Source organism: Heteronotia binoei, chromosome 15 (genome assembly GCF_032191835.1).
Source record: "Heteronotia binoei isolate CCM8104 ecotype False Entrance Well chromosome 15, APGP_CSIRO_Hbin_v1, whole genome shotgun sequence".
NCBI lineage: Eukaryota > Metazoa > Chordata > Lepidosauria > Squamata > Gekkonidae > Heteronotia > Heteronotia binoei.
The window spans coordinates 50,998,586-51,019,164 of record NC_083237.1 but is presented as its reverse complement, the minus strand read 5'-3'; the positions used below and the strand labels follow the sequence as shown (position 1 = coordinate 51,019,164).

At 46.2% G+C, this 20,579-nt stretch overlaps 1 protein-coding gene across 1 annotated transcript; it reads left to right on the top strand.

Moving 5' to 3' along the window:
- The first annotated feature begins 7,314 nt into the window (after positions 1-7,314).
- PNPO (pyridoxamine 5'-phosphate oxidase) lies at positions 7,315-19,684 on the top strand. Its single transcript, XM_060256144.1, has 7 exons — positions 7,315-7,595; positions 8,781-8,905; positions 9,019-9,118; positions 10,584-10,637; positions 13,849-13,977; positions 14,749-14,819; positions 17,075-19,684. Exons 1-7 carry the CDS (start codon positions 7,461-7,463, stop codon positions 17,238-17,240), a joined length of 780 nt encoding a protein of 259 aa, XP_060112127.1. The 5' UTR covers positions 7,315-7,460; the 3' UTR covers positions 17,241-19,684.
- The last annotated feature ends 895 nt before the right edge of the window (positions 19,685-20,579 follow it).

The window sequence follows — 20,579 nt, the reverse complement described above, 5'->3', positions numbered from 1 at the left end:
CGGGTTTGATTCCCCACTCCTCCACTTGCACCTGCTGGAATGGCCTTGGGTCAGCCATAGCTCTGGCAGAGGTTGTCCTTGAAAGGGCAGCTGCTGGGAGAGCCCTCTCAGCCCCACCCACCTCACAGGGTGTCTGTTGTGGGGGAGGAAGGTAAAGGAGATTGTGAGCCGCTCTGAGACTCTTCGAAGTGGAGGGCGGGATATAAATCCAATATCTTCTTCTTCTTGTTGTTTGCTATGTTAACTTTTTGTGTGAAAACAATTAAAAAATTAAAAGTATCTTCTGCAAGGACAGTCTGAGACCTTGAAGAAGAGCTGTTGCCAGAGAAGAAAGCATTTGGTTCACTGGGGACTGGTAGTCTGGTATAGGGTGAGTAGCTGCTTCTCTCAAAGGGACACATGGCATCAGCATCCCCCCCTCCAAAAAAACCCCAGCCTGCCTCTGCATAGCAACTCTGGACTCCCATGGTGGCCTCCCATCCAAGTACTAACCAGGGGCCCCATCAGTACAAGATCTAAAATCAAGAATACCTTCCTCGCTATGGATTCTATACTGGTACACCCATTTTTACCATCTTGCAGGAAACCGACCTCTCCCCTTAAAAGCATGCAGAAGAATATGGGTTGGATCCAGCCAGCTTTTTCACTCAATTGATTTTATTCTTTTTTATTTGTATCCCACCCTCCCCACAAGTGGGCTCAGGGTGGATCACAGACAACAAATTTTACAAGACCGTTAAAACAGTTATACCAATATAAATAAGACAATCAAATATTTAAAAAATTAGTAGCGCAGAAGGTAATAAAATTTTGTGAACCAAAATCTCTGGACGCAGCTAGGCCAGAGCTTGCCAAACTTGCTAAACATAAGAGCCACATAGAATAAATGTCAAATGTTTGAGAGCCACACAGAATAAATGTCAGATGTTTGAGAGCTGCAAGACAAGGAAGGAAGGTAGGTAGATGGGGGAAGGAGGAGGGAAGGTGTAAAGAAAACAACTTTAAATGCATTCTTCAAGCCACTGTCTGGCTTGGCTTGAAGAAGTTATTTAAAGAGACAACTGCCTTCTCCAAGCTCATCGATGGGGTGGACTGGGGGCTTCGAGAGCCGCACAACATGTGCGAAAGAGCTGCATGGGGCTCCGGAGCCACAGTTTGGCCACCCCTGAGCTAGGCTGTGATCAAAACAGTGAGGTCTACATTTATGTGAGCAGAATGCAGCTAGAAACTTCAGCAAGGGAGGCCAAACAATTGGGTGCCTGCTGCCTCAACCAGAGGCCTGGCAGAACAGCTCTGTTTTGCAGGCCCTGTGAATCTGTAATAGGCCCCACAGAGCTTCAGTGGCAGAGTAGGGATTCAAACATGATCTTACACCAGCTGGTATAGCACACTGGCTCACGCTTATACAACCAACCCACAACAATTTGGCCACTTACAGGTTGGTCTTGACCCGCAGGTTGCAAATCAGCATTTTAGAATTAAACTAGAAATGCCATTATGAAAGTTCTTTGGGGGAAATTCTGAAGTCTAGAAGAGTTTATTCACAATTCCCCCTCCCCCAGAAAAGTAAGGAGCGAAAAGTCCATGTTATGCCATGTGTGGAACTTACTTGTGATGCTGCAAAGCTCTCCAATATCACCACCAGCTCTCCAAGGAACTGAAAATTGCTTTCATTTACATCTGCAGACAGTCACAGAAGTGAGCGTTGAGCAGGACTCTCGGAGAAGTTGGAAGGAAGGTCTATATACTTAACAGCAGCTTATCTTCTTAGGGCTTGTCATCCAGGTTTGTCAACTGGCATCTCTGGGTTGTTTCCAAATGTATGTCCTCTCTGGATTGCAAAACATGGCTGCATGTTGGTGTTTCCGTGTCTTTTTGTTGGTATTGTAATGTTTCGTTTCTGCCACTAGGTGCCGCTACAGCACTGCTTCACCATTGGCTTTAATACATTTGGCGAGAATGGCACTGGAGCAACCCCTAGCAATAAACATGGTAGAGAAGAGACACCATCTGATAAAGAAAACCTGCATTTCCATAGTTGTTATCTAGAGCAGGGAGCGACAGCCCTCTTTGACCAGAGCGTACTTAATAAGCACAAGCAAGCATGGTCTAGAGAAATATGGCTGTTTCACCCCAGGACTTCACCTGGCTCCAATATGGCCCACAACTGCTAGAGGGGGAAATCAGAATGCCACCATGCAGCTGTCCCCCTAGGCTGCAATCTAACACCACCACCATCCCCTGGAATTTTGTCATTGTGTCCTAGGGGCTGCCATTTGTAAAGGCAAGTCCCTGGGATGCCAAGGAGAACTAAGATAAAGATTGCTCCTTTCTATTCCAGGCCGTCACCTCTGCAAGTGCTAAGAATGCTAAGCAAACCTGAGAACTGTGCTGAGTCTCCTAGTGAGTAGGGCTGCGAACATTCTGATGGCCGGTGATACCACCTAAACATCTGTTGCATTATGTTAAAATGCGGAGAGGCTCAATTTGCAGGGTTTTTTTTTTCTAAAATGCAACTTTCTCATCTTTTTTTGGTGTTCTTTTTTTTGGGGGGGGGGGGCTTAGTAGTATATGTGTGGCATCTTCTAGCTCATAGATCAGGAGTGGCCAAACTGTGGCTCGGGAGCCACATGTGGCTCTTTCACACATATTGTGTAGCTCTCAAAGCCTCCACCACCCAGCTTAAAAAAAGGCATTTTTCTCCTTAAATCACTTCTCCGAGCCAAGCCAGCCAGAGTCTTGGTGAATGCATTTAAAGTTAAAAGTTGCTTTCTTTCCACATCTCCTTCCTCCCTCCCACCATCTATTTGCTTTCTTTTCACCTACCAACTTTCCTTCCTGTATCGTGGCTCTCAAACATCTGACGTTTATTCCATGTGGCTCTCATATTAAGCACATTTGGCCACTCCTGTCACAGATGATAAGCTGGATGAAAGTCATTGCCCTGCAGAGCACTCTAATACTGTCAAAATGCATTACTGCAGTCAATTCTTACAGCCACCTGCAAGAAAAGCAACATGTGCCATGCAAATATGTTCAACTGATGTAATCATTTATTTTTGCTGTCGATGTCACAGCTGATGTACAGCGACCCCCGTGGGGTTTTGAAGGCAAGAGACTTCAGAGGTGGCTTGCCATTGCCTGCCTCTGCATAGCAATCCTGGACTTCCTCTGAGGTCTCCCATCCAAATACTAATCGGGGCCAACTCTGCTTAGCTTCTGAGACCTGCCAAAATCCGGCTAGGCTGGACCCATCCGGATTGGCAGTGATGGTGGAAAGTGCCATGAAATCACAACTGACTTATGGTGACCCCACAGGGCTTTGAAGGCAAGATACATTCAGGTGTTACATCTGTGGTGTTACTTAAGGCTGAAATACTGCATACTGGATGTCATAAAACTGGACTTTGAATTTCAGTGTTGACTCATCAGTAAATGGGATCCAAAGTCTTTTCTTGCAAGATATGTTACTGTTTGTACCTAGCTAAAAACAAAACAAAAACAACCCTCCAGAAATAACATTGCAATGACCCTCTCAGTACACTTTCACCTAGGATACCTTTGTTTTTCTCCTCCACCAGCAGGAGATCTGTATTTCTGCAGAAAAACTGTGTGTGTGTGTGTGTTTTGTTTCTCCTCACTACCTACCTACAGTCATCCTTCGTCTTTCGATTCTAGACACCTAATCCGGAAAGCAAGAACTGTAGAACAAGTTTCCTTTTCCTTCTAATGACTGAGCAAAAAACAAAAAAGGGGGCTGGGGGGGTTGGGAGGTAACAATGATCCTGACGACAAAATTAAGCATAAGCTTTCCCTTTTTTTTGGGGGGGGGGGGCGCAGGAACTCAGTTCCAGCAGGCTTGGCATCAGGGGATGTGGCCTGATATGCAAATGAGCTCCTACTGGGCTTTTTCTACAAGAGCCCTGCTCCTATATTATTAGCTCTGCTATTGATTTTTATTAAGGAACATTAATGTGCTCCAGTGTCAGTCTTGTGTTAACACTTAGGCCAGCATTGGAAAACACACTTTTCCCCAGGCAAAGATGATCCTAGAATGCACAAGGAACTCTCTGCCAATTTCCAAAGCATTTAAAAACGTTTAAACCAGTAGTGCTCCATGGCTTGTGGACAGCCACATTCACCATTAACTTTGACCAAAAGAGCCATATTTCCTTCTGTCCTTGCCATGGGGCTTGCACTTTATGGAGTTTCGCAACTTACCTGTTCCTCCAGTGGTGACTGTTTCAAGATGGAGGCCATTTGCTAAGTACCAAACAAGGGCCTTGCCTGCTTTCCTTAAACATGGGGCAGGTGCCACACTGGGGAATGGTGCTCAGAAGAGCCACAGGCAGCATGGCAAAGAGCAACAGACAGCTCCTGAGCCTCAGAGTATCATGGATTTAAACATTTACAGAAATATACGAACAGAAGATGCATCTTCATGATTTAAACATGTAATGCTTCACTTTCTTACACCTGGGGAGCAAATGTTGAGTCCAGTGACACCTTTAAGCCAACAAAGTTTTGCTCAAGGTGTGATCTTTGGTGTGCATGCACATTCAGAAAGGACATGACTTCACTGACAACAGAGCGCAAACGAATGCTGTCCTCAAACAAGGCAGTACGGTGCAAAGCAAAGCAGGCAAAAACATAAAATCAATTAAAATCGATGATGGAGCGTTCATTTGCTGAATGGCCACCTGAACCTGCTAGTGACCTTTGTTGTGTAAATCCACCCTGTGCAGAGTTAATGTAAACACTGATTGGGGAAAAAAAATGACAAGGCTTATCTTGCATGGAGGACCCACCCTAACCTGTTCAAAGTCGTATTGCCTCACTAAAGTGAAACTTTTTCATATATGCTACCTGACTCACCGATTGCCCCTCCAAATTATCCCCTCTTGCCGTGGTCAATAAACAGGGCCATCTAAGTTCAGAAGTCAGTAGGGTTGTCAGCTCTGGGACAGTGGGGAAATACCAGATGATTTTGGGGGCGGACTCTGGGGAGGGCACCTCAGCAGGGTGCAATGCCATAGAGTCCACCTTCTAGAGCAGCCATTTTCTCCAGGAGAACTGATCTCTATTGTCTGGAGATCAGTTGTAACAGCAGGAGATCTCCAGGTTCCACCTGGAGGCTGGCACCCCTCGAGGTCAGAGTGGTAGCAAAAGTTGAACACCTTTCAGTGCATGAAATGTCCTTTGTCACACTCCATGATCAAACATTTGTATGTACAACTTTTCACTTTTGTATTTTTGTCAATTTTTAAAAAACCCACTCCTCTGCTAAGGAGCTCCAAGATGCATACAGTCTCATCAGGTTATAGGTGAGGTTCAGACCTAACATCTTTGGAGAATTGCTTCAGGCAACTTCTGTACGCATCATCCACATGACATGACACAGAGGTGCATTTGGGGGCAGCTCTTCCACTGCTGTGAAGGTCCTTTTCCCTGTTATCACTACAAGCTCAATTTTGTACTCTTTAGGAAGGTTGTTATGAATACATTGCACCAGAAAAGCGAGTCAAGTGACACAGAACTTTGTTTCAGCTTTCCACATACTTGCCACATTCTTCAGGAACTTGTCCTTCAGCAGCTAGCTTGTGGGGCAGGTGAAAAGTGAGCCTCCGAAATGTTAACTTTCATTCCAGCAACTTCAGCTGTAGGTGCCCCTTCTTCTGTGGGTTGCCATTCATCCCTTGTTGCATAAACTGGGGACAGGGATTTGACAGATCAGTAACGCTATCTGGCCTCGTTCCACATCTCTGCAGAATCCAGACACTAACAGAAACTGTCTTAGTTCAGCTCTTACTCTGAGCTAGATTTTTTCACAGCTTAGCACAGGAATTAATTTTCATTACTAAAGCACAAGCATGGAACACATAAACTAAGAAGAGGTTTCTGAGCTTGTGCGGAGTGCCTTCCCTTGCCATTGGACAACTAGTCTGTGTTCAAGCATGTACAAAATAGAGTCTTTACAATTGGGTAACCAAAGCTACCCTACATAACTGGGACTAGGGGGAAGGTTTTGTCTAATCAAGAAGGCATGTCATACATGAGATCTGGAGCTCCAGATCAAAGGAACATAAGAAGAGATCTGCTGGATCAGTCCATCTAGTCTAGCATCTTGTCTCATACAGTGGTCAGTTCCTCTGGAAAGCCAAAAACAGGGCATGGGGCTTAGACTTTCTCCTGATGTGGCCGCATGGCTCTGGGATTCAGAGGATTAGTGCCTCTGAATGTGGAAGTGCCCCTGTCACCATGACAAGTAGCCATTGATAGAATTATCCTCTACAAATCTATCTAATCCTCCTTTAGAACTGTTTATTCCTGTAGCTATCAATTCCACATTTTAATCACCCTAGTCTCTGTGTAAAGAAGTATTTCCTTTTGTCCATCCTGAACCTACTGTCCATCAGCTTCATTGGATGCAATCAAGTGCTAGTATTTGGGGAGAGGGAGAAAATTTTCTTTTGTCACTGTCCCTGAAAAGTTTTAAGCACTGCCACTTTTTCAGTGGAAATCTACCATGGAGTAGTGTCCTGGCAATCTTTCCTCCCAATTTCCAAGCTCTTAAAACGACCAATAATGCCAAAGATCCTGTGGATTCCTTTCACAGCGTTTTCACAGCAGACTTTATGGGGTGGTTTGCCATTGCCTTCCCCAGTCATCTACACATACCCCCCAGCAAGCTGGGTACTCATTTTACCGACCTCGGAAGGATGGAAGGCTGAATCAACCTTGAGCCGGCTACCTGAACCCAGCTTCCGCCGGGATCGAACTCAGGTGAGCAGAGCTGCAGTACTACAGCTTTACCACGCTGCACCACGGAGCTCTTGTTCACTACTATACACGAGTAAAAAGTGCCACTGTGCATCCTATTTCTGGAAATTAAGAACTACGTCAAATACAAATTAAATAAGCCCTTCCCATCCCAGCAATTTGAACGTTCTTCCCAGAGCCTACGGAGACCTCCGACCTTTAACAAGACCGCCACGTGCTTGCTTACATCCTTAAGCACCACTTCCCGGTCCTCCTCCCCGCCCTCTTTTGCTACCTTTCCATTGGCTACACGCTTCTGACCTCTACCTCCTGATTGGAAGGCTTTCGCTTTCCCATTGGCTGAGGAAGCCAACGGTCGTTTCTGATTGGTCAACAATCGCCATGGCCTTTTCGAGAGGACCGATGACATCACAACACAACGGTCGAGGAGAGCAGTTTTCCGACAGAACCCCGCCCCCTTGGTTTCGCTCCCTCTATTGGCTGAGAAAAGAGGAGGAAAGTAAGTAAATACGATCGGGGGTTTTTTCTGCCACTGTCCTGATTGGGTGCTTTGACTTTTGGACTCTGCCCCCCTTCTCGGCTTCTGAGAGGACTGGAAAGAGAGGGAGGGGAGTTGAGATTTTTGGGGCCCGCCTCCAGTCACCTCTGCGCAGGCGCGCATTGTAGGTAAAGGTGAGCTTATGTTTAGTGGCCAGGTGGGTCTGGGGTTGCGCGGCTTGGTTCCTTTCGCTTTCCGTAGGTCAGGTCAAGCGGGAAAATCGTTTTGTTCTATGGACCTGCGGTCCCTTCGGAAAAGCTACAGGGGGGATGAGGAGGTGAGCATGCAAGCCTTTTTTCTACTGTTTTAGTTCGCAAGGACGAGAGGAAGATTTTGCAAGGTGAGGGAGCTCCTGAGAACTCGTGGAGTCCCTGGCTTCACTGGGAGCCAGGCTGGAGATGCACCTGTCGACCTTTGGAATGGATAGCTAAAAGGAGTCCAGATGGCCGAAGCAGAGTTAGATCAGGGGTGGCCAAACTTGCATAACGTAAGAGCCACTCACAATAATGTCAGATGTCTGAGAGCTGCAAGACAGGAAGGAAAGGAGGGAGAGAAAAAAGGTAGAAAGAAAGCAAATAGATGGGAAAGGGAGAGAGGTAGAAAGAAAGCAACTTTAACTTTAAATGCATTCTCCAAGCTGCCAGCTGACTTGACTTGGAGAAGTGATCTACCTTCTCAAAGCTGGCCAACAAGGGCAGTGGGGGCTTCGAGAGCCACTGAATATGTATGAAAGAGCCACATGTGGCTCCTGAGCCACCGTTTAGCCACGCGTGAGTTAGATCCTGCAGGTGTGATGGAAGGTCTAAAATATCTGGTAATGAAGAGGAATGGGCTGGGAAGCAAAACTGGCCCAGGAACAAGCTGGGATAGGTTTCCCCCTTGTGGTGCTCCACACCAGTGCAGCAAAGGCTGCTCGGTTGGGGCATACAAGGTATGATGGGCATGGTGACAGTGCAGGAGAAGGCAGTGTGTAAGACTCACCTATGGGGAGCTATTGTAGCTTGGTTTTGCTTGCTCCTGGCTGCCAGTAGCCCTTTAGGAACTTTCCCTGCAATTTAAATGGCTGGATTGTCCCTCCTAATGTTGAGGAGGGAGGGTTTTGAGAAATTATGGGACGATGTGTGGGAGACTCCCAGTGCAATCACAAGCAGAGCTGTGCTCTTATTAGCCTGTTGACTTCTGTGGCTTTAAAGGAATGTTGCCTTGCTTGGGGGGGGTTGCACTGCTGGGAAGCAGTGGGTGGTAGGGAAGGGTACAAAGGGACAAAGAGTGCTGGAAGAGAAGGCAAGACGGACTAAGGAAATGTGGCGGAGAAAGAAGCCATAGTTCTACATGGGCTAGATTTTGGAGAAGAGAAAGCTGGTGCCGAGTGTGTTACTGCTGCATAGCCAGGACATGAAATGGTGGGTGTCCTTTGTGTAACCTGGCCTTCTTTGAGGATGCTTCGTGCTCCTTTCCTCAGGCTTTTGAGGAGAAGCACCTGTCTTCCCTTGACCCCATCAAGCAGTTCTCTGTATGGTTTGAAGAGGCTTTGAGGTGTCCCTCCATTGGGGAAGTCAACGCAATGTGTTTGGCCACCTGTACGAGGTAGGAATTGCCACCCCAACGGCTTGAGTCCCTTCTTTATGAATTCCTTACTGATTTGTTCCGGCTACTAAAATGTTTTATGTTCATCTTCCTGTTTTTACTTATCTTCCCAGGGATGGAAGGCCGTCGGCACGGATGGTACTTTTGAAGGGTTTTAGCCAGGATGGCTTTCGCTTCTTCACCAACTATGAGAGCCGGAAAGGAAAGGAGCTGGTGAGTGCATCCATGTGAATGAAGGCCATTCCTGTAGTTCATAGATTGGTGGTCTCATTTGCATGTCAGGACTATTGCACAAATGTAGAACACTCTGAGAGATCTGTTTTATTTTGCTTCATTCCATATGCATAACATATAGCGGGGTGGCCAACGGTAGCTCTCCAGATGTTTTTTGCCTACAACTTCCATCTGATGGGAGTTGTAGGCAAAAAACATCTGGAGAGCTACCGTTGGCCACCCCTGACATATAGGAAAACAACAAGACAAGTTGGAAGATACTGAAACTCTTTGCCCCAGTGGATGGCCCACAGAGGCCCCCTGTGGCTTCTGAAATCTCCCTAGATCAGCATCTGGTGGTCCCTGAGCCAGTAAAAACCTGTCAAACAGAAGGGCTCTGGCCCTCCCATTTCCAGGACAAGTTCATATCCCTGCCTATAGTCAAATGCTTCAAGCAAAAAGAAGGATCAGCAGAAACCGAGACAGACGCTGTAGAGAGGAGAAGCAGTGAGGGTGAAGGCAGTGAGCGCAGCAAGTGGGCAAAGAATGACGGTGAGCTTTCCAGTAAGTTGCCGTGAGTGGAGATGGTGCCAGGCCCTCTTTTCCTTCTCGGAAAATGGTGTACCGGAGAATCTAGTTCTCCACCAAACTAAAGCAATTAGATTCAAGTCCAGTAGGACCCCAGAGAATAAGAAGCATTTCAGGGCAACTTTTATTGGTCTCTAAGGTGCTACCAGACTCGAATCTAACTGTTTTACTGCAGACCAACAAGACTACCCTCTGAAATTATTCACTGGTTTCCATGGCTATATTTTCTAAAAATTTGGGGGGTTTTTTTAAAGCGTTGATCTGCATTGCTTTTACTATTTAGTTGCAGAGAGATACCATAAAGTGAATTCTTTTGTTCAAATCGTAGTCAGCCAGATTATTATTATTATTGTTATTATTATTATGCCTTCTCATAGCCCCAGCCCTGCAGAAATTGGAGAGTTGTGCATGTGCACACTCTCCTCAGTTGATCTCTGCTTAGTAATTACATTGACCTGCTTAGATGACCTGAAGGAAAATGTATGTTATGGCGTTAGCAGGGCCAGCTTGTTGTTGACACTGGTTTTCGCTGAGAGTCGCGTCCTTGCTGGGGCAGGGTGTGGGAGTCAATCTGCTGAGGCCGTGAATGAGTTGCCACCACCCTCCCTGGCAGTACTGTCATCAGGGTCACAGAAGGTGCTTCTTCAGGACTTGGAACTACTGTTCTGTTGTTGCATTTGTGTTGAGAAGAAGAGTCCTCTGCGTGCACAATAAAACTTCTGGGGCCACCGATTTGATTTGAGTCCTTCCCAGAAACGGTAGTTTTTCAGTGAGCTGAATTTTCTGTATTCTTTGTTTTGATTCTTACAGCTTGATACTTCAAATAGTTGGTGAATATTTTTGTTGTTGTTCATGTTGTTTTATTGTTCATGTTCAGGACTCCAACCCGTTTGCTTCCATTGTCTTCTACTGGGAGCCCCTCAATCGCCAGGTAACCTGTTTTCTTTGCCTTTAATGAAAAGGCTGCCAAAGAAGCATCTATAGTAGAAATGCAGATATGGAATGACAGGTTTTCGGGGAGTTTTATCACAAATCTTTCAAACTGTCATTTTTATGCTTCAAGTCCTGACTATTTCTGGGCAAGGCTTGAAGAGCAAATGAGAGCCAGTTTGGTGTAGTGGTTAAATGCACGGACTCTTATCTGGGAAAACCGGGTTTGATTCCCCACTCCTCCATTTGCAGCTGCTGGAATGGCCTTGGGTCAGCCATACCTCTTGAAGAGCTGTCCTTGAATGGCCAGCTTCTGTGAGAGCTCTCTCAGCCCCACCTACCTCATAGGATTTTTGTTGTGGGGGAGGAAGGTAAAGGAGATTGTAAGCTGCACTGAGATTCAGGGTGAAGGGTGGGGTATAAACCCAACATCATAATTTTCTTCAAAAATTTGCTGGGAACCCGAGAGCTGGCTGCTTCAACTTAACCTATCCTGGAGAGAATCAGATTGTGATCCTATCCTGTGCGTATCTTCTCCCGGATCAGAGGCGTTTGAGACAGGCATGTGTATTTGAGGGAGGGCTTAGGTTTCGATCCTTGAGCTTGCTTCAGGCCTTACTACTTCCAGTGATACAGAAATGTCTCCTGGGAAATCTGTGGATGCAGGAGTTGCTGCCTCAGAATTAAAAGGTTCTGAAATTCAGTCGCGATCCCACCTAGTGGAATCGGAATGTGGTTGGTTCCATGGAGAGAAATCTTCCAAATAAACAAATTGATGGGTTGCCCTGTTTAACGCCATTTGGCACCAGATTTCCAGGAAAGGCCTTTAGGGCAGGGGTGGCCAAACTTACTTGATGTAAAAGCCAGATAGAATAAATGTCAGATGTTTGAGAGTCGCAAGACAGGGAGGGGGGCAAATAGATGGGAGGGAGAGGTGGAAAGAAAGCAATTTAATTTTAAATGCATTCTCTAAGCTGCCAGTTGGCTTGGCTTGGAGAAGTGATTTAAAGAGAGGAATGCCTTCTCCATGTCAGCCAATGGGGCAGTGGGGGCTTAGAGAGCTGCACAATATGTGTGAAAGAGCCACGTGTGGCTCCTGAGCCACAGTTTGGTCACCCCTGTTTTAGGGTAAAGAGCTAATTAGTTAGCTAGGATCTTTCTATCCTGTCCTTTCTCCAAAGAGCTCAGGACTGTATCAGTAGCTTCTCACCTTCATTTTATTCTCGCACCAGCCCTGTAATGGTGTGTGAATGAGGCTGAGCGAGAGTAGGTGGCCCAAGTTCAACCAGTGAGCTTCTGTGGCCGAGTGAAGATTCAAACACTGGCCCTAATGCAACACTTTTAAGCACTGGACAACACTTCCTTTAAAAAAAATTCTTATCATTGATTTTTTGTAGGTTCATCTGGGCAAAGGTTGGGAACATTCAGTACGAAGATCTTGGGTTGGAACCAGCAATCTGGTGTGATGGTTATAGATCTTCCCCACATTCCCCTCCCACAGCAGTCCCTTCTGACCTCAGGAAATTTCATTTCATCTTCTGGGTGTGGAGCAGGTGTCGCTGGGTCTGTGTGTGTGTGTGTGTGTGTGTGTGTGTGTGTGTGTGTAGAGGGAGGTATTTGCAAAGTTCCTGCACCGTGCAGGGGGTTGGACTTGATGACCCTGGAGGCACGTTCCAACTCTGATACTATGAAAGTTGGTTCCCCAGATCATGTGATCCATGTGGAGGAACAGCCACACAGATTGGTTGGCTGTAGTGAATGAAGGAGAAAGGAATTGTCCTCTTCTTGCTCCAGCCCACCATTCCCAAGAATCAACATTTCTGGGGTCAGAGGGGAAAGTGAAGAAGATCTGTAGTCTCTGTGTGAGTAGATGCCTGGATCCAACCTGTTGGCGTAAATGGAATGAGCAGGGCGACGAGTGAGGAGGTGGGAGAGGGGACCCGAAACTTGGCCTTAGAATCAGGGATGGATCTAGACAGCGGTACTGCTAGATGCACACACGTGGGGAGCTGTGTTACAGGTTATATAGACTACCTTGAACCCTTAGGGGATGGGAGGTACAGGGGTGGATGACAGGTGGTCAGCTGGTACGTGACCTCAGAAAAGGGGAGGCTCTGCAGTGACCATAAGGGCTGGACTAGTGCAATAGCCAATAGCTGGTTTGTTGGCAACCCCTGATTGGACGCTCATAGCTAGCCAATGAGCGGACTTGGCCTTAGTTACCTAATTGGCTGTCCAGGTAACAATGGGCCAAGGGGGAGGCTCCAGGATGACTGTTGGGGAAAAGAATGGGGGAAATTACTGGGTGGAGGTGTGCTTAAGACTATTAAACTTATCTAAAAAGGTGACAATAGATGGCCAACTTGCTACCTAAGGTAACACCTGGTTTACACAAAGGAACTTGGCTCTGGCTGAAGATGGTCTTCCTCTTCTTCAGAGTTCTTCTTGACACCAGTCTTTGTCCTTAGTTCCGTTGGACAAAGGCTTAGGCGGTCTGGCAGGATCCACACCTAAGAAAAGCTTGATTGCCTTATGCAGAAGTTGAAGCAGCTGTTGGATACGTGAGTTTCTTGCTTTGCTGTAATGGAGTCAGGAAAACAAGATGGATTCTGGTGGTATTAGCCTTTGGTTCATGGAAACAGGCTGGAAACTGTTTGCCTGTACAGTTCATGGCGGCATGGCTTCTTCCACTGCAGCGGCCACGACTGGGCACGCAAGGAGCAGCTGGAAGCTCGACTGTAGTTCTGGCTAACACCCATCCAGAGATGTAGAATGCTGCTGCAAAGCTGAGGCTTATAGTATCCACATAAGCCTTAGAAACCGTGGGCAAAGTGCACTTCTTAGAGCAGATGTGTGCGAGTGAAAACTCCAGGCACCCTGGCAACCATACTGGTGATCATGATGTCCATGCATATGAAAAGTAGGGGCTTTTTCTTATAAGGTCTCCTAAAAGAAGGAGCCAGTGCCTGGAAAAGATTAAAGTCTTTTGGAGGGCAGAGTCTCAAAGCAAGTCAACCAAAGTGGTTTTTTACACTACAATGAATTCCACTGGGATGAGATGCGCTTAATTTTTACCTTTCCCAATCAACCATGAGTTCGGTGAACAGGGCAGGACATGTTTCAGCTAGATAATAATAAAACTTGCTAACAGAAGCTCCATCTTTCTCTGGGACACCTTCTCACTTTAGAACCGGTTGGGGGTTTTTTTGCAGGTGCGGATCGAGGGCTCCGTGGAGAGGCTCCCCGAGAAGGAATCTGAGAAATATTTCCACATGCGGCCGAAGAGCAGCCAGATCGGGGCTGTTGTGAGCAGGCAAAGTACAGTGATTTCTGACAGAGAGGTGAGGAACTGCAGCACTGGGTTCCTTGGGGAATCCCCTCTTAGTCAGCTGAACAAAGGAGAGAACGTATACCTCGTTTCTTTCCAGCTGCATGCTTGGTCAGGTCCTGTGAGTTTATGACGTATCCCAGCATTCTTTGGCCGTGCTTTCTTATCCTCTGCATGATGAGTTAAAAGGATGCATGTCATTCGAGGGAGGTATCCATTCTTTTTTTTAAAAGACTGTACGTCCCAGCATTTCACAGCCAGTTTGGTGTAGTGGTTAAGTGTGCAGACTCTTATCTGGGAGAACTGGGTTTGATTCCCCCCTCCTCCACTTGCAGCTGCTGGAATGGCCTTGGGTCAGCCATAGCTCTTGCAAGAGTTGTCCTTGAAACAGCAGCTCTTGTGAGAGCCCTCTCAGCCCCACCCATCTCACAGGGTGTTTGTTGTGGGGGGAAAAGATAAAGGAGATTGTAAGCCGCTCTGAGACTGATTCAGAGAGAAGGGCGGGGCATAAATCTACGGTCTTCTTCCAAAGGAGGAGCACTTTTTGGTAGATCATAACTCTAAATATCCTTTTTTAGGAGACAGAAAAAAAAGTGTCTGGCCTGATATGGCTGTATGTTTGCTTATTACTCTTGAACATGCAGTGATCTTAGCAGCTGGAAGCTTGATTTTAATTGTGCACTGCAGCCTGCAAGTCCCTGCATTGCAGAACCAAGCTTCTTTATAGCCTTGTTAGTTCATGCCTCCCTGCCTGAGGCCTTCACAGCTCTTCTCCCTTTGCTAGTATTTGCGGAAGAAAAATGCAGAACTGGAAGAAGTGTATCGTGAAGCCCCTGTGCCTAAGCCAGCGTACTGGTGAGTTGATCTTCGATCATTTGGGAGCTAGGCTCTGCATGTTATCCTTCGTCCCTTGCAGCAGCTGTCAGATTCTTGTTCAGAATCCTAACCCAGAAACTTGTTTTCCTTCTAAAACAACTCAGAGTCTTAGGGAGCTGAATCCTGTATCACTACATACACTATGCTTGATCTTAGCCAAAAAGGCCAGGAAGTGATAATCCTGTATCACATTCCCAGCCATGGCAAAAAACAACAGATCTCCTCTCCCCCGAAGCAACACGGTACTGGAAACTTGCCTTTTTTTCTTGTTAAATGCTTAAAAGTCTTGAGATTCCAGTCAAAAGTTAACTAAGAGGGTGAGTGTGAAAAGGCTGGACTCTTATGTTCTGAGACACTGAGCAGCTTTTGGGATTCCTTGGCTGCAAACTCCCATCTGATTCTGTCTGATACGTTTGCTTTGGGAGCGTTATGATATGGGGAATTCAGGAGAGCCTCCTGCACTTGCCTGCATAGAGAAGATGAAAGGGTGGTTTGGCGATTTCCACCTCCCACCATCCTCATTCTTGAATGGACCCATACACTGTGCTATTTTAGGATTCATAATAATACAGAGAAGAGTTTCTCCAGAGATGTAGTTTGTTGCAAAAAGAACAAGTAGATGTTTGTGGCAGCTCGCAGGCTGACAGATTTTTATTCTCCAGCCTGAACTTTTATGGGCTAGGTAAAGTGACCTTTGGTCGGTCAGTCTGTCTGCCTGCCTGCCTGTCTATATCTGCTCATAAAAGCAATGGCCTTCAGCAGAGTATAGAATAAAATAATGTCCTACTTAGTATTACTCTTCTGATATTTAATTGTTGGTCCATGCCAACATGTACTGGAATAAAAACCTGCTGTTTAAGGTGCTAAAAGCCATTTTTCTCCCATGTAATAAAGATTTCCTATCACTACCACTTTCATACCCTAAGACACCGATATACCTGCCCTCTGCCTCACTTGGAGGATAATTCCCTCTCTGCTCAAATCTGCTTAGTCAAACCGCTATTGCCTTCCTCCCTTGAACATCTCTTCCGGGATTCAGCTTCCGGTGCTGTCAGCTTGCACCCTAGAAATGCAGCCTCCCCCTTTCACGTGAGCTTTGCAATGGCAGGTGTGATTTCAGAGCGACACTGCTTCTCGCAGTCAGTTTGTTTCGTAGGGCCATCGATGACTGCAATGATTTATGTCAGATTTTCAAGGCAGACTCCCGTCCTAGAAGAGTTAACAACATAAATTTCAGCACTGGAGGGACATGATAAAAACAAGGGTAACGGACTGCGAATGTGAGATGGTTTCATTTTAATTTGGAATAAGGACATTGTCTTCCATTGAAAAGGGCTGGGGAATGTTTCTTTAGCACTTTCCAGGTACCCTGAAGTTTATCCTGCCAAGTATAGGGCAAGGGAGGAGACTGGTGCGCCATCGGTTTAACGTGCTCCATTGATCCAGTAGCATACCATGCGGTTGCTAGGCAGAAGCAGTGTGCTTCCTGCCCTCCTGCCCGAAAGTAGTATCTGTAATGTCCAGCATGGCACAGTGGTGAGAGCATCAAACTAGGAGCTGGGAGACCCCTGTTTGAATCCCCGCTCTGCTGCAGAAGCTCACTTGGGTGACTTTGGACCAGTTGCTCTTTCTGCCTAACCTGACTGTAAGCCACTTCGGGACCTCACTAAGGAGAACAGGGTTTCCTGTATCTGTATACCTTTGTTGGATGTGAGGGTGATCTGGCTGTGACATTTGTCACCTCACTGATCACCAGGGTTGATTCGGTTGATCTGGATGGCTAAGCAGGTGTCCCCCTACCTCCCTCACCACTCCCACGTGCGTCCCTCCCAAAGCTGGAAGAGGACAACTGTCCCAGACAGAAGGAGTGTACCATTATTTGGGCAAGGGTATATGCTCCGCTGCAAAAACCACCAAACAAGTTCAAGGTCTGTTTGTAAGAGAATGTAGGGTAGTCAAGCTTCCAAGACTCCAGACGCATCTGAGTGAGGTGTTGCATCTGGCAGTATGCCATTCATTTTTTCCTCTTCTTTTTTAATTGCTTTGTTGGGCCTGAAGAGCAGCAGAGAGAACTCAGCTTTATTCCTTGCGTTAGGTATTAATTGAACAGTTTGCTTCCTTCCCAAGTTCTGATGTTAGGACTCTCATGCAGGTTACAGGGTGAGGGGATGGCCAAAGTGTCTTCCAAATCCAGTTTCATTCTGCCTTTTAAACTGTGTTCCTTTCTTTCCCAGGGGAGGCTACATCCTGAAGCCAGAAGTCATAGAGTTCTGGCAGGGTCAAACCAACCGTCTGCACGACCGCATTGTCTTCAGGCACCTCCAGAGCAACAGCGCGCCCCTGGGGTCCATGACTCAGAAAGGGGCTGACAACTGGGTGTACGAGAGGCTTGCGCCTTGAAAAACTCGTGGCCTGGGGTGGGAAGGGGTATTGCCCCGCTTATGCCAAACTTGGGATTTTGGTGCCAAAGGTTTTTCTCCCCACCCTCTTCCCTACACACCCAGGATGGAGCAGATGGGTAAAGAGATGGTGGACAGAGTGTTGGACTTGGACAGGGAGACCTGGCTTAAGACCCTTACGATGACCCTGGGCCTAACTTTCAGCCTAACTTCTCTCAGAGTTGTGAGGATAAAACCGGGCTGGTTCCCATCTACACTCCTCTGAGCTCCAGGCTGAACATAAGTCACACTAATGTGATGGAAATAAGCTAATTTGGCACATGGGTTGATAGTGTATTTTAAAGCCCTCTCCAATCTATCACATATTCCAGTGCCAAGAAACCGTGAGATATGCAGTTCTGTTAAGGGAGTTTGCATTCTTAAAACCCTCAAATCATACTTTTTAAGGTTTTGAAGGTTGGGAAGCTGTGACTTTTTCCATTGGTCTTAATTTTACGGTTTGGATGCTATCGTCCAGTTTAAGGGTCCCCGAACTTGTTGAGCCCGTGGGCACTTCTGGAAATTTGAGAGTAGGTAATGAGTGCCATTACAAAATAATGGGGCCAATCACAAAATATTGGAAGTTTCTTTCCGCAATGGTGGCAGCCGTTTCCCTGGAGGCCCAAGAGTCACACTTCCTGAGCTCTTTTAAAGCACTTTCTGGTTCAGTGAGATGGAGGAAGAGCCAGTCTTGGCACTCTGCTGTGTTGGGGATTGGCAGTGTGTTGGAGATCACTGTTCCAGGTGGAGCATAGTAGGTAGGTTTATATTTGGGGCTCCTTAATATCAGTAAATCAGGTAGTCAAGAGCAGGATTGCCTTGCCCTAAGAGAACACAAATGATGTAGTTTAAAAAAAAAAGTGAAGCATGTAAGCATGCGTTGCCTCTTGGTGTGATACTATTTGAGAGGTTAATGAGTGCAAAGAATGCAGTTCAGAGGGCAAGAATTGGGAATGGAAGGTGACTTGACTAGGGATGTGCACAAACCGGCCATCTAACTAAAGTTCCTCATGAATTTTGGCTGGTTCATGGTTTGCAAAGCAATGTTCGGGAATTGGAGAACCACCACAAAACTTCATGAATATTGATGCAGTTCGTGAAGACCAAAAAGCAGGGATTTTGCTTTTTGCTGTTCACAAAAAACCAGCTGGGAGCCATTTAAGCCACTGCTTTCTGCTCCCTATGAAAAGTGACGGAGAGCAGAAAGGAGTTTAAACTTGAAATGGTTCGTGAACAGGTACGGACCAGGTCCGTTTGTAAACCAACCTCCCAGTTTGCATGCATTTGTGGTTCAGCCATGAACTGAACTGCAAAAATGCGGTTGATACCCATTCCTAGACATAACAGTGCTCCAGCACTTAATGCAGCATTAGGCACTGGGCATGTACATAGGAATGGGGTGTGCGAATGACCCACAGTCTCGGAAGCTAGAAAATCACAGGGGAGGGGGCTGGAAGCTGGATGTTCTGCTCCCTCTGCCTCATTTTTGCTTTTGATTTTAGTTACCACTGCTATCTGTGCTTTTCAGTAAAAACCAGAAACTTGCTTTTAGAAAAAAAGAAAAATGGGAGTTGAGCTTCCTAACCTGGCCTGGATGTTAAATTGCTAGTCTGGATATTTATTGACGTATTTGTTTTATTTTCGAAAATGTATACCTGGCCTTTCTACCCTCACGAGAGCCACCAAGATGACTAATAGATTAAGATATAAATAATAAAATCACATTTTAAATCCAACCTCCCCCCCCCCAACAAAGACCATTGAACAATTAAACCCTGACACACAAGGACCAGAACAACAATTAAAATATTGGTCAGAACAGAGAGATCCCTGAGGGAATGCCAAATGAAACAAAAGTCTTCACCCGCTGGCAGAAGATGGTAGCAGAAGGGGAACGAATGAATCTCTCTGCCTAATCTCAGAAGGCTGGGCCACCCAAAGTAGAACCTCAGAGGATGACCATAATGATTGGGTGGGCTCATAAGGGAGTAGGTGGTCCATTGGGTGTCAGTCTCAAACCGTACAAGACGTGAAGTCAATCAAGCCCACTCATAAAGGTTCCCTGATTCATTCTGCCATGTATCTCCCAAGGTGACAGCTATTATATATGCTTTACGTGGAATAATTTGTTTAAAAATCCGTAGTGAGTTGTTCCACACAAGACCGTGAAGTGCAATAATAAATCAGTAACTGATCCTAATGGATCAAGATGTGTTTTCTGTGTGTGTGTGAGATGCAGTGTTAATGTTATTTGTAAAAGAAACTCAGATTCTCAAAATTGTCCTTAGCAATTCCTGTTGTCGCTGTGGTCTGGCCAGTCTGGCATCTGTGTGCTGCTATGTGTCAAGTTTCAGTCTCTCTTGTGTACAAACGTTTGGAAATAAATGTCTGACCTGGTGACTGAGATTTGAAGGTGACTGTGGTTTAATATTAACTTTTGTCCTGCTTTTTTTTTTTTCAGAAGTGTGATATTCTCCCCTCCCCCATTTTTTTTCAAACCTCCCAGCATGATGGCATCTTCTAATTCTGCCACACTCCCCCTGTTCTGCTCTCCTTTTTGTGATCTTTAACAACTGACAAGTTCAGCAGGTGCAGCTAGTGTTAAGAGCATCCAGTTTTCTGTTTCCCCCCATTTTTGAGACATCAGAAATGAAATTTTGGGTAGCTCCTACAGACCTCTCTGAGTTTATACCAGTTTAATTTTTCTGTGGTTTGCTACAAAGAATCCTGGGGAAGTACAATTAGCAGAAAGAGCTAACAAGGATTTCCCCTTCCTGTGACAGCTCAGTTGCTAGCAAGTTTACATTAAAGCATTACGGTCCACAATCTTACCTGTTAATATGAGCTTTCTCTTTTGAATGGAATACTGCCAGAAGAGATTTGAGCTTGAGATGTGCAAGGGAATGCCACAGTTGTGGGGAAGATGCTGTTAATGCTCGTGCATCTGCCCTTTCTGCACCAAACCAGCAGAAAGAAACGGTCCTATGAATGGTGGAATTTCTATTTGATTTTCACTTGGATTATAACTTCTGCAGCTGAACAAAGTTGGAGTCCAGTGGCACCTTTAAGACCAACGAAGTTTAATTCCGGGTATAAGCTTTCATGTGCATGCACACTTCCTCAGATAGTTGTGACTGACTCAGATAGTTGTGCTCTGCACCTTCCTTCCACCAGGTGGCACTGTTGTGGCACCTTCCCTGCTGGAGCTCAGGTGCCTGTTCTCAGCTCCCTTCTTGGGTTGCATCCCAGTGAAACTGCAACCCTGATAACCTTTTGCCCTTTCTCAGTTCCCAGCTGCATA